This window comes from Panthera leo, chromosome A2 (assembly GCF_018350215.1).
Source record: "Panthera leo isolate Ple1 chromosome A2, P.leo_Ple1_pat1.1, whole genome shotgun sequence".
NCBI lineage: Eukaryota > Metazoa > Chordata > Mammalia > Carnivora > Felidae > Panthera > Panthera leo.
Window position 1 is genome coordinate 108,280,573 of NC_056680.1, and position 20,847 is coordinate 108,301,419.

At 38.9% G+C, this 20,847-nt stretch overlaps 1 protein-coding gene and 1 pseudogene across 3 annotated transcripts in view; one reads left to right on the forward strand and one right to left on the reverse strand.

Moving 5' to 3' along the window:
• Positions 1 to 403: 403 nt before the first annotated feature.
• ANKMY2 (ankyrin repeat and MYND domain containing 2) overlaps positions 404 to 20,847 on the reverse strand; it is a 37,446-nt gene continuing 17,002 nt past the window's right edge. For all 3 annotated transcript variants that reach the window (XM_042919463.1, XM_042919455.1, XM_042919473.1), the window contains exons 5-10: positions 14,751 to 14,911; positions 9,735 to 9,949; positions 8,807 to 8,942; positions 5,329 to 5,457; positions 3,004 to 3,133; positions 404 to 1,570 (exon numbers count right to left, since the gene is read on the reverse strand). In XM_042919463.1, the coding sequence (XP_042775397.1) occupies positions 1,386 to 1,570; positions 3,004 to 3,133; positions 5,329 to 5,457; positions 8,807 to 8,942; positions 9,735 to 9,949; positions 14,751 to 14,911 (956 nt within the window). In that variant the 3' untranslated portion in view covers positions 404 to 1,385. The remainder of the gene's footprint in view (positions 1,571 to 3,003; positions 3,134 to 5,328; positions 5,458 to 8,806; positions 8,943 to 9,734; positions 9,950 to 14,750; positions 14,912 to 20,847) is intronic.
• Positions 6,501 to 6,586, forward strand: LOC122214719 (annotated as a pseudogene).

A 20,847-nucleotide genomic window follows, 5' to 3' on the forward strand; every position in this document is an offset into this window, starting at 1 on the left:
TCTCAGTGCGCAGACGAGGTGCCTTGACAAGGGAAGGGAGGCTTGTCATGACTGGCAAGTTTAGGTGCAGTCTGCCTGATTCCCAACCAGTTAACCCTTCACACTGAATTTGCCCCCAAGAAGTCCTCCGGGAACAGCATGGTAGCGGGAGTGCAGGTGTAGTACTGGGACTGGGAGAAAAGTCATTCGGTGTAAGAGGAGAACCAGCAAGATAGAAGAATGTGATCAGTGAAGTGAGGTGGGAATTTTAGTCACTGTGATTTGCATTTGTGCACATTAAAATACTTATTACGTTGTTCTCTAGTATTTGCTGAAATTCCTAAAATTAAGTCCTCTATTATTTCTTTAATATTTCCCACCCCTTGACAGCAATAAACCAGGAAACAAGGTGTAGAGTTGGTTATACAGTAGGCACAATTTATTTTACAATCATCACAAGAAACTCTGAAACACGGCACTGTCTTTGGCTATCACACCTTAGCCTGCTTCGGTACTGTGTAAGCTAAAAACCGGTGCCGGGACATTCTAAAAGTGACAGTTATAAATCAGTTTCTGGACAGGAAGAGCCACATGAAAAGCTTACGGGAAGATAAAAGCCTTTCAAGTGGAATATGGCACGTGAATTAGTTTCATAACTGCGGACACACTATGTTTAGCCATTATTGAATCAAACATTTCATGAAATATCCTTTTTAAAGCACATGCTGAGATAACTGTGGCTATGCCTTCGTTCCTTCTGGGAGATTTAACATTTCTGAAGGTACAAATACTGTATATACAACGTCACCACAGGAACTATATAAAGTTCAGACTGCTCAGGATAATTCCTATATAAAACTACAATGGGCTGAACTGGGACAGATCCTGTAACATACAACTTTTCTTCATTTCATTGCATCTTAATAAGCAGGGCTTCACTATTGTAAATGCTATTTATATTCATCTTACTCGCATATAAATTATGATTCATCTAACTACCCGTCTCAGTGGCTAAAAAATCCTTCCTTCCTGAAAATCTCTCTCCTACACCTATTCTGCTGGGTCCTTTGTTCCCCACAGCCTATATTTTATTTCTTCTTTAAGGGATGTATTTTGCTTTGAGAACAATTGCAGGGAAGCTGGCCTCAGAAAGGGAATAAAAATGTTTCTTCTATAGTTTGAAATAAAAATTTTTCCCTTGTGGTATCGGTCCAATGACAGTACAGAGAGCACAAGGAAATTAGGGCATGGTAGACAGAGCTTTGCTTGAAAGCGTCTATTCTAGGAAACATGGAATCCTGCCATGGTGCCATGCAGGTATCACGAGGCAGTGAGGATACAGTCGCATGAGATTTCCAGCTACCTGCCAGGGTACGAACCATCCACACTGGTGCTGGCTCTGGCTTTTACTCCTCAGATGCCTGTGGACCTGCAGGAGCATCCTGCAAGCCTTCCAACCCAACTTCACTCTGAGGACGTTCTTCCTCCCCTTCTACAGACTCTTTGGGGTTACAATCCTCTTGGGAAGTTCCCGTTTCGGCCTCTGGCTGCTCTTCATTAACACAATTAGAATTGACATCAAGTTTGCCATCTGACCAAAACAAAAAAAAAAAGTCATTTTGTTGTTCCTACCACATGTCGGTCACTCTTCTAAGTGCTTTCCGTGTATTAAATTATTTAATCCTCCCAATAGCCATGTGAGGTAAATTATCTCTATTATCATTATCATGACTTTTACAAATGGGGAAACTGAGAAGAGAAGGGTTTGGCAACTCAGAGTGAAGGAGCAAACCAGAATTTGGACCCGGGCCTCTGGCTCCACAGCCGGGCCTTGAAATCTAAATGGTTGTCTGGCATCTGATAAAATCTTCATTTAAATACAGCTTTGCTGTGAATTACCTTGATGTCTTTGGGTAGGTGATGGCCTGTACGAGGTTGTTTCCTCATCTGTAAAGTGGGGGATAATAAAGGCTATCCTACCCTGGTGGGAAGTAGAGGTGCGTGAGACATTTAGAAAAGCATATGGCACCTGCTGATGCTTCACAACTGGGAATTCCCATGCTTCCTGACAGTCTTACTCTCTCGCTCGTCTGGTACGAGACCAGCTGCTATCCTCTGCCCTCCAAACAGAGCATACAGAAGTTTGGTCCAGAAGACACGAGAAAGCGTGGCAGAAAGCCTGGCTGTTCTCGTAACAATTTATTTATATAAATTAAATTTCATTTTGTGCACATCATTCAATCCTACTAACAGTGTTTCTCAAGCAAGTGGTAAAGGCAGTACAGCTTTTTAAGGGGTGGAGGGGGAAGTGTTTTGTATCCGAGACACCTGGGCCACTTTTTCAAACTAGATGCGCTCCCCAGAACGTATGATATATTTTCAGGGGTGGGGCATAGAGTGGATGTTGTTTTCCACTACGGTCTGTGAACCATTGCTGAAGCAACTCACTGTTTCTGATGAAAATGAGTCATATACTTCACGAGGGAGGGAGAGAAAAAAATAATAGGGAACTCTATGCCCAGACACTTATAGAAACCTAATCTGTACAGTAGGTCTGCGATGTAATCTGTAATTTATAAATTTGCTCTGTAATTTCACCTACAGCTTTGTAATTTAATTTAAAAAATTAAAGGTTCCCAACCTTAAAATCTGTGGGTAGCCATTAGGGGAAATGTAATTATTTCCTTAGTCGAAGACCTTAAAATCCTTTGTGAGTAGAGGATAAGTGAATACTCACTTAAAGTCCTGTTGTTGCAGGGTACACTCCTGAGTCCAAATGTAGAATATGGAATAAACCCTATTCCTTAAAATTCTGTACCTCTTTGTTTTCCAGGGACTTCTAGGCTAACCATATTCTAGACATTATCCCAGCAACCCAAAGTAGGGACAAATTTAAGTGTGATTCTTATGCTGGTCAACTCCAAGTTTCCTCAGTCCCCAGAGAATACTCCGTCCCTTGGTGCCCTGTGTTAATATTAATAATATCATTCCTCTTCTCCATGAGCTTGCTTTTTATATACGTACTGTTTTCCTCTTCACTCTTTTCTTTGGCAGCTTCCAATTGTTGTTTTTCATAAATGTCCTTTAGATTCTTACAGATTTTCTTATGTGCAAACCAGTGCGTTTTCTGACAAGTTTGATCGCAGTATATTACCTGAAAACAATTAAGTTTATTTCATTTCAAGAGCTGTGACTGCATGATATTCCAACTATAACACTAAACCAACAACTATGCTGTAAAAATGCTGTTTGGTATGCTTTCTTTTAAAACCATAAGGTACACTAATTTAGATTTGTAATTTTTAGCTAATGCTTTATAACAATAATGGATATACAATGAACAGTCTACCAAAGACTCCAACAAGTGATTTACTAAGAACCTACTATGTGGGGACACCTGGGTGGCTCAGTCAGTGAAGCGTCCGACTCTTGGTTTCAGCTCAGGTCACGATCTCACAGTTTGTGAGTTCAAGCCCCGCGTTCAAGCCTGTTTGGGACTCTGTCTCCCTCTCTCTCTGCCCCTCCCCTGCTTGCTTTCTACTTCTCTCTCAAAAATAAATAAACAATTGAAAAATTTGTTTTAAAAAAGAACCTACTATGTGTCAGAAATGATACAGTACTATGACAAGGGAGATATAGTTATCTCAGAAGAAGGTAGGTTGAGAAAGAGCTGGATAGGGCAGCGTGGAGGAAGGCAGACACTCAACAACATGATTTATATCCTAGTAAGTGTAGTAATAGCAACAGGAGCACAGAGGAAGCAGTGACTCCCTCTAAATGAAGGAAGTCAGTCAACAGAGGAATGGGAAAGAAGCATTCCAGGCAGATTATCTTGTACAAAAATAGAGGAAGGGAAATGAATTATATGCTCAAGGAACAGCAAGAAGTTTGTGCAAATGGACCTTAGAGTTTTGTAAGATTCTATGCCAAGCATTGTGCGAGGCCCTTATAAATAGATGACACATACTGGAGACTGTTTCACTGGTCCCAATTCTTAATTTTTCCCTGCATGTTTACATTTTCCCATGAGACTTCAAAGTTCTTTTTAATGAAGGGAAGAACTGAGTTTACAATTTGGCCATGTGACTTGCTTTGGCCAAAGGAATGAGAGAGCATGACAATTTCAAGGCTAGACTTCAGGAGACCTCATGTGTTTTCACCTGCCCTCTTTTACTTCTGCCATCATTATGAGATGGCTCGGGCCGCCTGCTGGTCTAAGGAGGATAAGAGACACATGGAGAAAAAGTGCCCCAGCCCCTCTCAGCCCATCTCAGCCAACCGCCAACATGGGAAATTAGCAAATTACTGCATTTTAAGTACTGAATTTTGGAGGGTTTTATATGCAGCAACAGTTAACCAATATAGATGGTCTCAATAAATTCTTACAACGCTAACCCCATTTCACATATAAAGAAACCAAGGTCCAAAGAAGTAATTAAAAGAGATGAAGCGGAGAAGTAGGTTAAAGCAAAATGTGATGAATGTTATTAATATGCTGAAGAATTTCAACCTTAAAAACAATAGGAACTTGATTTAATGGATAGTGTAAAGTGAATGCACAGATGAATGCTTGCAGGTAGTATCTGTGAGGAGAAGAACCCAATTAGATATGCCCTTTCAAAGTTCCTTCTGACAGAAGTGGGTAATACAGTCCAGAGAGCTTAAAGATCGGTGGCAGTAAGAAGGGAGTTGTAGTTTTACATAGAAGACATGATGGAGAGACTGCAGTTAAGCCGCCATCAGAAGAGTCGAGATTGCATATCTATGAACTGTCCTACTTTAGGTTCTCAGGTCTGCACCAGCCTCAATCCCTTATGGATTATCTTTTTTGTATTCACTCTCTTGCATTCTTTTTCTTGGAGGTGGTCAGCACTGAAGCTGTGGCAATATGGAAGTTTGAGAGAAGATAAGGCACAGAACTACGTTTCTCCCATACTTCTCTCCCAGAACTACTTTTAAGGATGAGATGCATAGGGGCGCCTGGGTGGCTCAGTCGGTTGAGTGTCCGACTTCGGTCCAGGTCATGATCTCGTGGTCCGTGGGTTCGAGCCCCGCATCGGGCTCTGTGCTGACAGCTTGGAGCCCGGAGCCTGTTTCAGATTCTGTGTCTCCCTCACTCTCTGACCCTCCCCTGTTCATGGTCTGTCTCTCTCTGTCTCAAAAATAAACAAACATTAAAAATTTAAAAAAAAAAAAAAAAAAAGGATGAGATGCATAGAATTTATACTATATTAGAGTCTATTAGAAAACTAATGTCAATCACTGTATGTAGAATATTAAAACTCAGTTTATCAATTAGGATATGAAACCTAAACCAAATCAGTGAACTTCAAAGAACTTCATTCTTACCATCTTGCATACAGAACATCTTTTACTTGCTCCCTTTTCTCCACAGGTTGTGCAAAATTCGACATCCACAAAACCCACCTGACCAGTGATGGCTTGGGTAAGTACAGAGAATGCAGTGGGATCAGAACCCTAGAGTAGGCATGAAGAAGAGAAAAATACACTTTAAAATCACCATGGAGGGGTGCCTGGGAAGCTCGGCTGGTTACCCATCTGACTCTTGGTTTCAGCTCAGGTCATGACCTCACGGTTCATGATATCGAGCCCCACCTTGGGCTCTGTGCTGACAGAGTGGAGCCTGTTTGGGTTTTCTCTCCCTCTCTCGCTGCACCTTGCCAACTTTAGATAAATCAAATCAAATCAGATCAAATCAACATGGGAAGACTACGGAGACGATACTCCATAAACAATGTTGTCCAGAAGCAGGCACACAAGAGACAAAGTCAATAAGGTTATACGTGACACAGCCTTTACCTATGTTACAAGAGCACGGCTATTAGTGTGAATTATTGCTTGAGAAAAAAAATTGATGGTACAGCTAGACAACGTCACGGAACCTTTCTTGTCACTGCTGGGGGGACAGGAACTTTCTTGTTATACACAACCTTGTCATCCACTTTGTTAAGTACAAATTTGTTTAGGTACCAGAGTTCATCTCATGGAAAGATATTCAACTTAAAAACAAACACTCAACACAGCCTGTAAGAACTGAGACATTAGCTAGTCTTCCAGAAGTTAAAATATATTTTGTCAATTACAAAAGCCAAACTTCTTTAAAAGTATACTCTGTTACAATGCGGACTCAACACTTCTTAAATGTAGCTATGCCTCAAACTTCCTGCTGGGATTTGTGACAGGAAGAAGCCAAGAGCCACAGGAGGCAGAGGGGATGAAAACCTCTGCAGGAGGGCCCAGGCACCCACGTGGGCAGAAAGTGCCGTAGGTGACGTGGCAGGCAACCCTGAGAGTTACCGTTGTACAGGAAAAGATTAGCATTGCTTCAGAGGCTTGTAAACTTGCCAGTTTAACAAAACCCCTTAGGTAGTAAACAGTGGCTACGCGGGACATTCACAACTACCAGCATTCCAGATAAATATAGTTTCCCAGAGAGAATATATAATTCTGGAAGAACAACAATTTTTAAAGAGAAAAATGTTTTAAAATGCATTTCATATATCGCTTCTCGGCCTTTTGGCTAAGATCAAGTGTAAAATGCATTTCATACTATCTTACCTTTATTTTTTAAGTCTGTTTATTTATTTTGAGGTGGGGAGAAGAAGCAGAGAGAGAGGGACAGAAGGAACCCCAAGGAAGCTCTGTGCTGTCAGTGGAGAGCCCGACGCAGGGCTCCAACTCATGAACCACGAGATCATGACCTGAGCCGAAGTCAAGAGTTGGATCCTTAACCGACTGAGCCACCCAGGTGCCCCACTATCTTTATTAATAAACCTTTTCTCAATAACTCAGATCGCTAGGATATACATTAATAACTGTACTGCATAAACTCTAACATTATTACACGATACAGAACTACAATGAATTGTTGAACCCCACGTTGGTCTGCTTTGACTTTTTTTAAAGTACTCTCGGCTCCTGTTAGTTTTGCCGTGTTCCCCTTTGAACGTGTAATGTCGTCTACCACTTGTTAATGTTGAAAACGCCACATGGCAGGCAGTGCTAGTAGGTTCTCTGATATCCATTCCCCCAACTTCTTCACTAAGAGAAGCAAAATTTTGTTCAGAGCAGCAGGGTTTAGATCAGCTAAAACCACTCATTTCCCCAGACAACCTGCGAACCTAAGAGTGGTCACATCGCACAGGCAGTGGGTTTCTGGGAGACCTTGTTTTCTAGCTACAGACCCCTTTCCTCTTCCTGCCTTAATGGGATAAAAACGTGAGCTTGGCGGAACAGCAACTGATGCCTTGCAACCCTGAGGTCATAAGCATGTGTACGATAATCTCTATGGCTAAAGAATATTGGGTGGAGGAGCACCTGGGTAGCTCAGCTGGTGAAGCATCTGACTTCAGCTCAGGTCATGACCTCACAGTTTGTAGGTTTGAGCACCTCATCAGGCTCTGTGCTGACAGCTCAGAGCTTGGAGCCTACTTTGGATTCTGTGTCCCTCTCTCTGCCCCTTCCTGGCTTGCGCTCTGTCTCTGTCTCTCAAAAAAATTAAAATAAAGGTTAAAAAACATTAAAGGATATTGGGTTGAAAAGTGGGAATCCATTTTTGAGCCACTGTGACATATCAGGTCTGCCTCCCTGATATGGTTCTGAGTATATACAAATAAATAAACCCTATCAATTTAATTAATGGTTAGGTGGAGTTTAATATGTGAACAAAAGCACATTCATAATTGATGAACCACCCCCATAATTTGCTAACCTTAATCTTCCAAAAGTCTGAATACCAAATAACCACATATATTAAAAAGTAAAGGTAAAAATTCTCTACACGAAATCATGGAGATCAGGGATAAATCAATGCATGAACTTCATGAAATCATCTGGTCTCTTCAGATCTTTCCTATCTCATGGTTCTGAATACATGAATTCCTAATGTATAAAGGAGCACCTGGTACCCTTATAAATAAGCACCCTGACTTGTCCTTATTTTTCACATTGAGAAGGATGGGACAGACTAGAGAAGGCGGAGGAGAACCAACATTGCCAGAGGGAGGGAGGAAGCCATGGATGTGACCAGTGTCAGGACCAATTTCTTACCAAGTAGACAAAGGCTGATGAGGCTTTGATTGAAATATATAAAAGCATGACTAGTGCAGATATGGTGAACAGAAATCTGTTCACAATAAGGAAGCCAGGGAGTGTCTTATGAAATACGTAAATAAATATATAACAAAAGGGCAATAAATAATTTAAAGAACAGATAGTGGGGCATCTGGGTGGCTCAACTGGTTGAGCGTCCATTTCTTGAGTTTAGCTCAGGTCATGATTTCACGTTTCATGAGATCGAGCCCTGCATCGGGCTCAACACTGACAGTGAGGAGCCCGCTTGGGATTCTCTCTCACTCCCTCTTTCTCTATGCCTCTCCTCCTCATGCTCTCTCTCTGTCTCTCTCTTGAAATAAATAAACTTTAAAAAATAAATACAAAAAAAAAACAGGCAATGAAGTTAAATTTTACTTCCTACAGCTGGGAAGTAAAAACAGAATTTTGTTAAGTATGGAAAATTTATAATCAGAGGCATTAAGGTAGAATCTCAGAAGCTGGGACACACTTTGAGATTGTTTATGAAGACATACAACCAGCTTCCCCGTGACCATCCCTTCACATCCCCCACGACCAGAAACCGTCAACCTAGACAATCAGTTCCTCCTTTCATCTAGCGTGGGACTTTGTACTGGTTTATCTATCAAATAAACAATAAATTAATGCTAAAGAGAACTTGCCTTTAATTGTTCAAAATACAGTAATTAGGTCTTACTGGTAGAGTTAACTAAGTGACCGTGAGGAGGCTTACAATTTCAACAGGAGCAATACTTCGCACCAGTTGCTGGAGGAGTGTCGCTTCACAGTAAGGAAATTTTCGGATACTTTCTCTTATGATCTTTTCTTGGTATACCGGAAAGCCATCAGAAGCTCGGCCTCTTAGCAAGCTGTAAGATATTTTTTTAACAAAATAACTGGAGTTTGATCCCTAAGCATTTCCTCACAGCCAAACCCATGAACTTTTCGTAGTTTCTTCTTTTCTACTTCAGATTTTCATTGTCTCTTCAAGTCGTGATGACAGACTTAATTCAAACTGCTCTTCTAGCTGCATGCTAAGCTAGGCCTTATCAGGTTTATGGGCCCCGAGCCGTATTTATAAAAGCACCCCCTGCCATAAAACACACTAACTGTCATGATCAGGTTAGCTAGTTACTCATTACCATGCCAGTTATTTGTACAAAGAGCGAGAATTCTCATGAAGTTACACCCTTCTGACACAGTTCACTTTTCTCAGTGTGACTGTAAGGGAATTTGATCCCTGGTGGTTCAGAGAACAAGGATAACACACAGATCTCGCAGATTCAGTAACGGAGGTACACTGAGGGCCACGGCGAATCCGGACCAGGAACCTACGGCACGGTGTACCCATCGTCAAAGCTGGACTTGGGCTACCTTCTACATCTTACACACACTACTTAACTTCTCCGAACTTCAGATTCCTCACCTGTAAACTGGGGATAACAAAAGCATCACTGTAGAAAGTACAGAACTGAATAACCACTCAGTCTAACTGTAACATCGTCTTTCGTTTCTTACAGACTAAATGTGAGCCCAACAGTAACGACTGCTGCTAAATGGCTTAATGTTTTAATCCATAATGAGGCTTCACATAATAATTCATTATCCATTTGAGCATGTTCTACATATGACATGGTAAAAAAACAAAAAAAACCCAGTACCTTTTGATGAGAGTGTCCAGTTTATTCTCTCCATCTTTTAAAAAGTTAATGCATTTCTGAAAGATACAGCTGATGTAGTGCATTTTCATAGCCAACACTTCATTCATGTCTCTCTGCTTCATACATTTCTCACAAATCAAATCCATCACCTTGTAGCATTTATTCAGAGCTGTTTCTTCTGCCAGTAGAGGATTCTCATTTATAAGCATCACGATCTAGAAGAAATTACAGTGAGCTTAGAAATTCCATGAAAAAAAAAAAAAAGAAGAAATTCCATGAGAGATTTTTCCATGTACAAAATTAGGCAGTCAGTTTGGGTTGATTTCAATAGATTACCAAATAATGTCTTTCTCAGGGTCATATGTTTACTATGTTAATTCAAATTAGAATGCCAACTGCCAATGATCAAAGTTATGAAACTAATACAGAGGACCGTAGCATCGTGACATCTCTTGAGCTCTTTATATCTAAGTTATCACGTGATCTGCCATCCAGCTAAACCAGGGTGTTAGTACGCCACGCAGATGATTTTAGATTCTCGGTTAAAAGCACTTCTACCAAAGATAAAAGTGGCATATTCACATATCCTTTATATACAGAATCAAATCACCAAGTAATCACTACTTTTAGCTAACATTACTGAGCTTTAGAATTTCATGGTTAGGAGTACTATAATTCTCATTAATTCTTATTAATTATAAAGAAATGAGATTTTCACAAGAAGCAGTCTAAAAATAAAAAGTGTATTACTTTCCAATTAACTACATTTCTCTGTGGAAATTTTTATGATATGCTTCTAATCTTCTATGGTAATGAGAATAGGTCAAAGCAATAATAGCTTTAAAAGGAGGAATACTAGAGAGTTATCAAATTTGATGCATTATGAGTCCCACACTTCTCATATATGTATATAAATTAAGTCCAAAATCAGTGTAATGAGGAGTTTGGTTTTTTTTTTTAATTTTTTTTTTTTTACTGGCTTTGTTATAGGCTAGATTACCTGAAGTAGGTCTGCACAGGACAGATGTAAACATCCATGGGGACATAACAGTAATGCAAACACATGTGTAACATGGGCACAATTGTACACACATAGCAAAAAGTCAGTATTTGCTAACCTTTGTTACAACTAAATACCTATCTTGGGTAATGTAAATATCAAGTAATCACAGAAAGCAGATTTCATGTATTAGATCCTTTTCTTCAGATACGAAGATAATTTGTTAACTTACATAAATCCCATGCCTAGCCTAATTAGAAATTTAACATAGATTAAGTGTTCTTGTGAAATTAAAATATGATTTGAACTTATTTTTGACACTACTAGATTGGTATATAATATAATATTTTACTTAAAATATAGCACTCAATAATAAAAGAAAGTTCATGAAATAAGTATAAGGAGAAGTCCGGTTGGTAAATTTGCTGACAACTTACATAATAACATGTATCAAAAATTAACTTTTGGCAGAGAAGGCTTGTTAATTACATGTATTTCTACTGTCAAGTGCACTCACTTGAAACTGTTGTATATTTTTGCATGAAGCATTTATAATCAAAACATAGGATCTTAAACTTATAAATAAAACCTCGTTTAAAAATTCTTAGAACCCAGATTCATTTTTTCCTTTTATGAAAATATTAGGCTTTATTTACTTTGTAATATATACCACCGTACTCAAAAAAAAAAAAAAAAAAAGACATAACCATAGCTCTATGAGCTTACTGAAACATTTTATAAACACAAAAAAATATTATTTGAACTAGTTTCCTTCCTTTAATCTTTTGAGCATTATAAAGTAATCCATTATAAAGAAAATCTCATTATTAATTACTGAGGAGGAATAAATATATTCCATTAAGCATAAAAGCCAGATATATCTCATCTCCCAAAGAATGTAAGAATATGTTTATACAGTGACATTCTGAATTCTTTTTATTTTTCTTTTAAAAAAAATACCAACAATTCTGGCCTTAAAAAGTTATGTACATCTGTCTCCTGACCATTTAGAGACTCTGCTCAATTCTGTTGTCATTTTTCCTGTGATTCTGTTTTTCTCCTGTATAACCTCTGTATTCTGAGCATCAGCACAATTCTCCAAGTCCCTGTTGAAAACAAACATCCATATCGCTACAGGAGCCACTTAACCTTGACGCACAGGCAGCTATGTTAAGTGCACCGCAGTGAAAGGGTGAATTGTGTATCAAGGAGGCTCTCTGTGATTTCAAAAGGTCTGTAACTCTATACAATGGCTGTTAGTTACCTTTTTATAATACGCTTCAAGAAGACCCCTGCTGACTTGAAAAGGGGAAAGCAATGAAAATAAGCCACCACGATAGCAACTGCACAACTTTTATTCAAAGTGGGCGGGGAGGTTTCCAAGTGAATAGATCATTTATAGCTACAAAAAGCAAGGTGTGGTTTGAAGGAAGGTATTATAATTACAGAATAATCTCTTTTAAGACCAAATGTACTAAAAAATATATAATGTAGGCTATTTCAGTTCATATATGTTTACAATTTATTGCCTGTATAAATATACCCTTACTCTAATTTATTCAAGTATGCACTTTTATATTTATTTAGTTTTAAAAAAAAATATTTTGAGAGAGAGTGCACATGCTGTCAGTGTGGAGCCTGCTTAAGATTCTCTCTCCCCCTCTCTCTGCCTCTCCCGTGCTCGTGTGCACGGGCATGCACTCTTTCTCAAAAAAAAAAAAAAAAAAAAAAGAAGAAGAAGAAGTAAAAATTTAAAAAAAGAAAAAGTAATAAAGATCATTAAAGAACAGTAACTACTAAAACATTTAACCCGAAGAGACTGGGTTACATATAAATATCAAAAATTACTCCACAGGGGCGCCTGGGTGGCTCGGACGGTTAAGCGTCTGACTTCGGCTCAGGTCATGATCTCATGGTTTGTGAGTTCAAGCCCTGCATCAAGCTCTGTGCTGACAGCTCGGAACCTGGAGCCTGCTTCAAATTCTGTGTCTCCCTCTCTCTCTGCCCCATCCCTACTCATGCTCTGTCTCTCTCTCTCTCTCTCAAAAATAAATAAACACTAAAAAAAAATTACTCCACAGACTCAATTATTCCCATTTATTGAGATTACTGCAGTCTCAAGGGGTAGAAACAGATATAAAAGACAGTGAATCAGAAAAATACAGGGAACTTCTTCAAATCAGTCTAAACCAGAAGATCCCATAATGTTCAGGCTGGAGGGCCTTGTAAAACCGCACACATTCTCCATGTGGAGAAATGCTATATCCTAGGAAAAATCTTGTCTTCCTACCCTAGCCTGCACCACCGCTAAGAAAAAGAGCGCCACGGACGAGGAGGAGCTCCTACATGGGACTTATCTCTTTGCCTGCGTGTGCTGGGAGGGAAAAAAACCCATCGTTACAGAAGGGCTACGTATTTTCTAGAAGTTAAATTCTAAGTTCCACTTAATCTCCACCATAAATACAAACATACGATTTGTGGCTGAATTTCTGTTTTTGCCCACTTAGGATCACAAGTGTTACCTCCTGGGGTTCTTTCAGAATATTAAGTACAACAATTGAAGAAGGAAGGCAGATGGCAGCTATGTTTTGTAAGTTTGTTTCTTGAGCTTCAAAGTCTGTATGCAAAGGGAAACATCAATAAAGTAATAATATTACATATAATTTGGAACTTATATCTTCAGGTAAGTGTCAGTCTTTAAAAGAGTTACTTTATGCAAACTGCCCGCTTATTTTAATGGTGTTCAGTATGTTCCACAGATTCACCAAAATAGACTTTAAAGGACATCTAATTCACTGCATTTATAATAACATTTTGTACTAATGTTATTAATTTTTTATCCAATTTGTCGTCTTGCTCACCAAACAGTTCTGAATTACTATCAAATCTATACGCTATAAATGAAGATACAGATCACTGAAATTTGAAAAAGGACAGCATCACTGTGGCACACAGAGTTTTCTATAATGATTCACTGAGAAAATTATGCTCATGTGGATTGATTTATGAAAAAATTAATTAATTAAATTTAAAAATGCATTTTTTAAACAAATAAAAAAGTCTGTATGTAAACTATGAAGAAAATATTAGAGACAGTAGTTCAGAATGGCTCTTAAAGTTTCTCAGGTAAGCCATGTGAACTTCTGGGTTGTTCTAAAGAGTCTGAAAATCTATTGTGATTTAACTAATTCTGGAAGAACTATATTATTTAAAGGCATCAAATAGCTACTTGCATTAAAATATGTGGTCATGACTGAGGCGCCTGGGTGGCTCAGTCGGTTAAGCGTCCGACTTCAGCTCAGGTCATGATGTAAGTTTGAGCCCTGTGTCAGGCTCTGTGCTGACAGCTCAGAGCCTGGAGCCTGCTTGGGATTCTGTGTCTCCCTCTCTCTCTGCCCCTCCCCAACTCACACTCTGTCTCTCTCTCAAAAAAATAAAATAAAAATATTTTTTAAAAAAATGTGCTCATGATTATATTTCAGAACATTTCCTGGAAGGATCTTTACTGTAATAGATGCTGTTGGTGCCCCACTGAGGTCCTTTTAGCAGCCTGTGTACTAAGCCTCAGTTCCTGGGTGTGCTGGCTGCAATGGGCTCAGAGCTGCCTCCTTCTCCAGGGAACTGCCTTCATCCATAGGAAGCCATTGTCCTTGGCAGTAGCTGGGAGGCTGTCCTTTCCCTCTGGGAACAAGTTTCCGGCACTGGCAACTGAGTGATACAAAAGCCTGACTCCCTTGCCCCTCTGGAACCATTAACAGTCCAGAGCTGCCGTGAGATGAGGTGGAAAGTATGCTTCAGCTGAACCCACCTCCTTGCCTAGCTTCTCCTCCTGCCCTAGCCTGTGTCCCTCACTCTCAGGTTTAAACCAAGAACACTCCTTCACTGTTCCAAATGAACAACAGAGCTCCATCACAAGCTCTACACTGGCAAAGCCCAATGATCTTATATAACCAAGAGAAGTTTCAACTCCGAAGCAATATTTAAATGAAAAGCAAAGATAAAAAACACTATGCTACCTTGACAGGATGAAGATTTGTCGTGGTAATAATTTTGTGCAGTGGGCCTGCCAATTTTGGAGGCAGTTTTGGCTCTTTATCCAGTCCCTGGGGTTTCGTGTAATAATCCAGTCTCTCTCGGGGAAAGAAATTGTTGATTATAGTCACACAATCATGTTGACCTTTTAACAGAAAAATAGGAAATCTGTTATTTTATTATTCAAAATAGGACATTTTCCAATTTTTTATTAAGTATGTTGCTGTGTTCTTGTGAAGTAACCATGCATTAATGTCTTTCATTTTCAAGAAAAGAGAGTAGAAGAGGAGAAGGAGAGGTAAAATGTTTTGAGGAACATTTATAAGCATGTTTTGTGAGGTCAAGACACAATCTCCTTATAAAGACACAATGCACAGTACATAGGAAGATTATGGAGACTACAAAAAAAAAGGGGGGGGGGAGTTCAATTTATAATTGACCCTAAATATTTTTTAAAAGTTGTTTTGGGGGCAACCGGGTGTTGCATGATCTTGCAATTCGTGAGTTCAAGCCCTGCATCTGGCTCTGAGCTGACCACTTGGGAGTCTGGAGCCTGGTTCAGATTCTGTGTCTCCCTTTCTCTCTCTATCCTTCCCCTGCTTGTGCTCTCTCTCTCTCTCAAAAACAAATAAATAAAACATTAAAAAAAAAAAGATTAAAAGTTGTTTGTTTTTTATTCTATTTAAATGTCTCTTCTTCCACCCTTACAGAAATGATGGTCATTCTTCCCTAATCACATCTGGCTTTCTTCACACAGAATGTAAATTCACTCTATATAGATTATTATTATTATTGTTGTTGTTGTTGTTGTTATCTCCCCTTCCCTTGAATTTGAGAAAAGCTTGGCCTCTTTGTGAATATAATTAGAGGAAAAGCTTTTGCCGGTGCAGCCTGGAATCCGCTCTACAGCTTCTTATAGATCCCTATGCCACTTCTCTAAGCCATCTCTAGAGGTAAAACTGGTTCTATGAAACCAAAACTGTCCCTGGAGAAGCTGGTAGCCTGAATGTGTGTTCCTGTTGCCTCTCCTTCCCAGGCTCCCTCACCACTAACTCTCTGGGGCGGGGAAGAGGCCACTCTGGGCAAGCAGCCAGAACCTCGCAGGGCACAGCTGTAGGTGCAGACTCTTCCGGGATCTCTGGAGGAGAGACTTCTTCCTCTTCTCTGCCTGCTGAGGTGGGAGGGACCAGCAGCAGAAAGTCCTGGGAAGTGGGCCCAGGGCACCAGGGCTCCGGGAGAGTGGTCTGGGTGGCCCCTGCCCAGCTTATGCATGGTCCTGGCAGCGTCTGCTTGAGTGAGGACAAAATATCTTCCAGTTTGTTGACCGTGGGCCCACGGGTATAGAGATAGTGGCCCTTCTCTTCACTGCTCCACAACCCTCCAGCTTTACCTCGCTGCCTAGGAGATACAGAGCAAAGTTCCTGCAGGGATCCAGCAACATGAAGACTATGTGCTGCCTCCACCAGATGGCTTCTTTCGTGGGAAGTGCACTTACAACCACGACCACTGACCCAAACCAGCACCAAACCATACCCCTAATCACCAAACGAGAACACTCAAATCAAGCAGATCGAGTACAAAATGTGAAGTCTCGCGGATTGCAGAAAGATTCAAAACTTTAAAATTAACACACAAACTCAAACAGGTAACCCAGTATAGTAGTGAGGACTAAAATAGCAATGCAGAAGATGAAGTAGATGAAATGTCTCCAAACAGAAAAATTATGAAATGGTAATCATTATGGAAGAGACGAGAGCTGAAGGGCAGATCGAGAAACGTAGTAGTGAAAAATAACACAAGTCCCAGAAAGAAAAAGAGAAATGGATCGAGACTTAAAGATTAAACAAATGATAGAAGAACATGTCCCTGATTTGAAGGGAAATTTTAGCAGTGACCACAATCTCCTTTTTGGTATTCAGTGCTGTTCTTAAGTACCCAAACACCAGGGTTTGCTTGTTTGTTTGTGTGTTTGTTTCTTTCTCTCTCTCTCCCTCTTTCTTTCTTTTATTCAGAAAGCTCCAATATATGTACCTTGAGGGGATGTCAAACAGTAATAGGATATATTAGAAACATGAGGTGCTCTGTTTAGCAAATGATCATCTCTACCTCCACAATATTCACGGAGGGAAAGACAGAAACAGTCCATCAAGCAAATGTACAAGCAGGACATGAACATGTCGGCATCAAAATTAACACTGGTCACCGCATGTGGAAATTTACAACTGTGCAGAAAGAAACCAGACAAGATGAAGGCAAACTACAATCCTTCCTTAAAAGGCAGTCTATATCCAGCTTCAATAAAAAGATGGGTATTGCTACTTAAAAAAACAAAAAAAGTTCTAAAATTACCTCCTAAAAACCTTAAAATCGACAGAGAAAAAGTTGAAGAGGAAAAAGTCCGATAAATAGAGAATTAGCTTGTTACTATGTGTTCTCATCAGCCTCTCAACTAATAGAGTCAGGACAGTCCCTGTGAGCAGTTGGCAATATTGGTACATTAAAAATACCAGCTATGTATCAATGACACAGTCACAGGAATAGAGAGGCTTCTTGAGATTCCATCTTTGTAAGAAGGACAAAATAATAATATTTTCAGCATTAATCTTTTTTACATTTTAGGTAGTGCTTACATTATTTTGATATTTTATTTTAAATAATCTGCTAATAATTTATATTAGAGTGATGTATATACTTATAACCAAAACAAATATTTAGTTTTACTGGTATTTAATTTATAAATTCTGAGTAAATACAAATAAAACAGTACTATCACTACAGAAAATATATGCTGGGGGCGGGCAGGGGGGGCAGTGTATAATCTGGGGCCAGAATTACTATCACTAGACTTAAGTCTTCCTGATTGAATAGGGTCACTGAGTCAGTCTTAGGAAGGATTACTGAGAACACACACACACACACACACACACACACACAACTAAACACATCTTAGTAAAATGTTTTATTTTCTAGGATAGGCTGAAATTCAAAACACACTTCCAGAATGATATATGGAAAGTTTACTAAGGAAAATAAATTCTCATTTATAAGTACGTAGGAAAGTGTGAAGGGAGTTCTACAAATGACTGAGGGAAAAGCACAGTGATACAAGAACCATGAAACTACCCAGGGATGACTCACATTTCAGAGAGAAAGAGAATTTCTGTTATGATATGTTTCAAACCAGATTCAGCCTACAAACCATCCCAGAAGGTCCTGTAGCCCAAACCTAAATGAGAACACAGAGAGCTCCAGATGGAGCTAGGGGGGAGGGGAGAGGAGTGGAGAACGCCTGGTAGCAGAGATGGCTAGTCTGAATAATGGGTGGAGGCAGCATGAGTTGACTCTGAGGATTACTGGAAGAGAAGTAACACACTTTGAATGACACTCTAATTACATATCGGGACTAAAAATACTAAACTCCCTCAGCAAAGTCCACAGCTGGTGGCAGTGGTGGAGGAGGAAAGGAAAGTCCCAGGCCTGATAAGGCAAAACAGAGAAAGTAGAGAAATCAATGAGTTTAGAAGTATTTTCTCATGTTCGAATTGCTAAATGGGCAAATACAGTTTCTTGGGGGTGGGACATAGAGGAAAATTTTGTTCTTGTTTCTTTGTTTGTTTGTTTGTTTTCCTTGCCTGGCTCTTTTTTTTAATTTTATTTTTTATTTTTTTAAATTTACATCCAAATTAGTTAGCATAGAGTGCAACGATGATTTCTGGAGTAGATTCCCTAATGCCCCTTATCCATTTAGCCCATCTCCCCTCCCACAACCCCTCCAGTAACCCTCAGTTTGTTCTCCATATTTATGAGTCTCTTCTATTTTGTCCCCCTCCCTGTTTTTATATTATTTTTGTTTCCCTTCCCTTTTGTTCATCTGTTTTGTCTCTTGAAGTCCTCATATGAGTGAAGTCATATGATTTTTGTCTTTCTCTGACTAATTTCACTTAGCATAATACCCTTCAGTTCCATGCACACAGTTTCAAATGGCAAGATTTCATTCTTTTTGATTGCCGAGTAATACTCCATTGTATGTGTGTGTGTGTATATATATATATATATGTGTGTGTATATATATATACATGTATATATATACACACATATATACCACATCTTCTTTATCCCTTCATCCGTCGATGGACATGTGGGCTCTTTCCATACTTTGGCTATTGTTGATAGTGCTGCTATAAACATGGGGGGTGCATGTGTCCCTTCGAAACAGCACACTTGTATCCTGTGTATAAATGCCTAGTAGTGAAATTGGTGGGTCATAGGGTAGTTCTATTTTTAGTTTTTTGAGGAACCCTCCATACAGCTTTCCAGAGTGGCTGCACCAGCTTGCATTCCCATGTTCTTGTTTTTAAATAACCAACAAATATGGGTTTTACTGGGAGTGTCGTGAATAGGAAAGTAAGAATTAGTGGAATGGGAAAGCATTCTTGATCTTTCAAGTTAATAAAAGAAGAAATAAGTGTACTCTAACATGACCAGGCCAGTCACATTAAGCACACACACACACATACACACGCACACACACACACACACACACACACACACACATGCACACATGCACACGCACACAAAACCACCAAGTAAAACAAAGTGTAAAAACGTGGTAAAAGAGGAGGTACGTAGTCAAGTTTATCAGTAACCATAAATATGCATAAGCTGAATACCTGTTAAAAGAAAGAATATCTCATTCTGGGTTAGAGAACAGAGCACACCTACATGGGTTTATAAACATACAGGTATAGAAGTAGTTACACTGCTAAAATGAAATAATAAAGATGGAAAATAAAGAGATCAGCAAAGAGGTTATTGACAAAGGCAAAAAAACAAAAATGAATCAAGAATGGTTATAATATATGAAAAAGTGTATTAGTAGATTCTGTACCAATAAAACTACTAGCAATTTCATAAAAAGGGAAGAGCTAAAAATATTACCATTAAAAACAGGAAAAAAAAAACCTAGACATGTCAATTTTCACTACTATTATTGCTTCTTACTTTGAAGCCTGAAGCAAATTCAAACAGAAAATAAATGCAATTGAACAGCTATAAAACCCCAGGAGACTCTAATAAAAATGACAAGAAAAATACAGAAATCAATAGCTTTCTCCTTATTATCCATAACCAGCTAGAAATGACAGAGTGTGGCAGTCAGTGGTGGTGGGAATTCTCCTTACAATATGGGCAATAACTACAAATTACCTAGAAGTAAATTTTAAAAGAATGGAGTTTCATTTAAAAGAAAGAACTGATCTGAGGGAATCTAATGAATATTATTAAGGTACCAAAAATAAGTTCTAAAACACACACACATACACAAAAATCAATATATCAGCATACCATGCGATTGAATAGCATGTCTTATCATACAGTGGTCAATTCTCTGAAAATAATTATATAACTATTTAATAAAAGTCCAAGAAGAACCAAAAAAATGGGGGGACAGAGGAAGGTATTCAAATGGGAAGACCTGAAGGGAACAAGTGGTTTAAAGTCAATGTGATCAAACAATATGGTATTGACACAGAGAGTGACAAGCAGGCCTGTAGAAGAGAATATGGGGCCCAGAAATAGATACCAGTATATAAGAGAAATTAACTTACCACAAAAGTGGTATTACAATTTAGTGGGAAAATGCTGGGTGGTTTAGTAAGTGGTGCTATCACAATTAACTACATATCCAGGGGGAAATAAACTCTAAAGAATTAAATTTTGAAAGTACAAAAAAAAAAAAAAAAAAAATTGAAGGGCATTTAGGAGAATCCTCAACTAACCCATATTTAAGAACTCTTCTGACAAGACAAGAACCACGGAAACTATAAAAGAAAAACTATGATTACTTAAAAATAAATTTTCTATGGCAAAAGTTCCCATAAAGTCAAAAGAAGGAAATATAACTATTTGAAATACATTTTATAGAAAAAGGGTTAGCATCCATAATACACATAAAGCTCCTCAAAACAGTAAGAAAAAGACAACCCAAAGGATAAATAAGTAATGAGTATGAGCGTCCACAGAAAAGAGAAATAGAAATGACCAACAGCAGAAAATAACTTAATTTCGTGAATAATGAGGGGA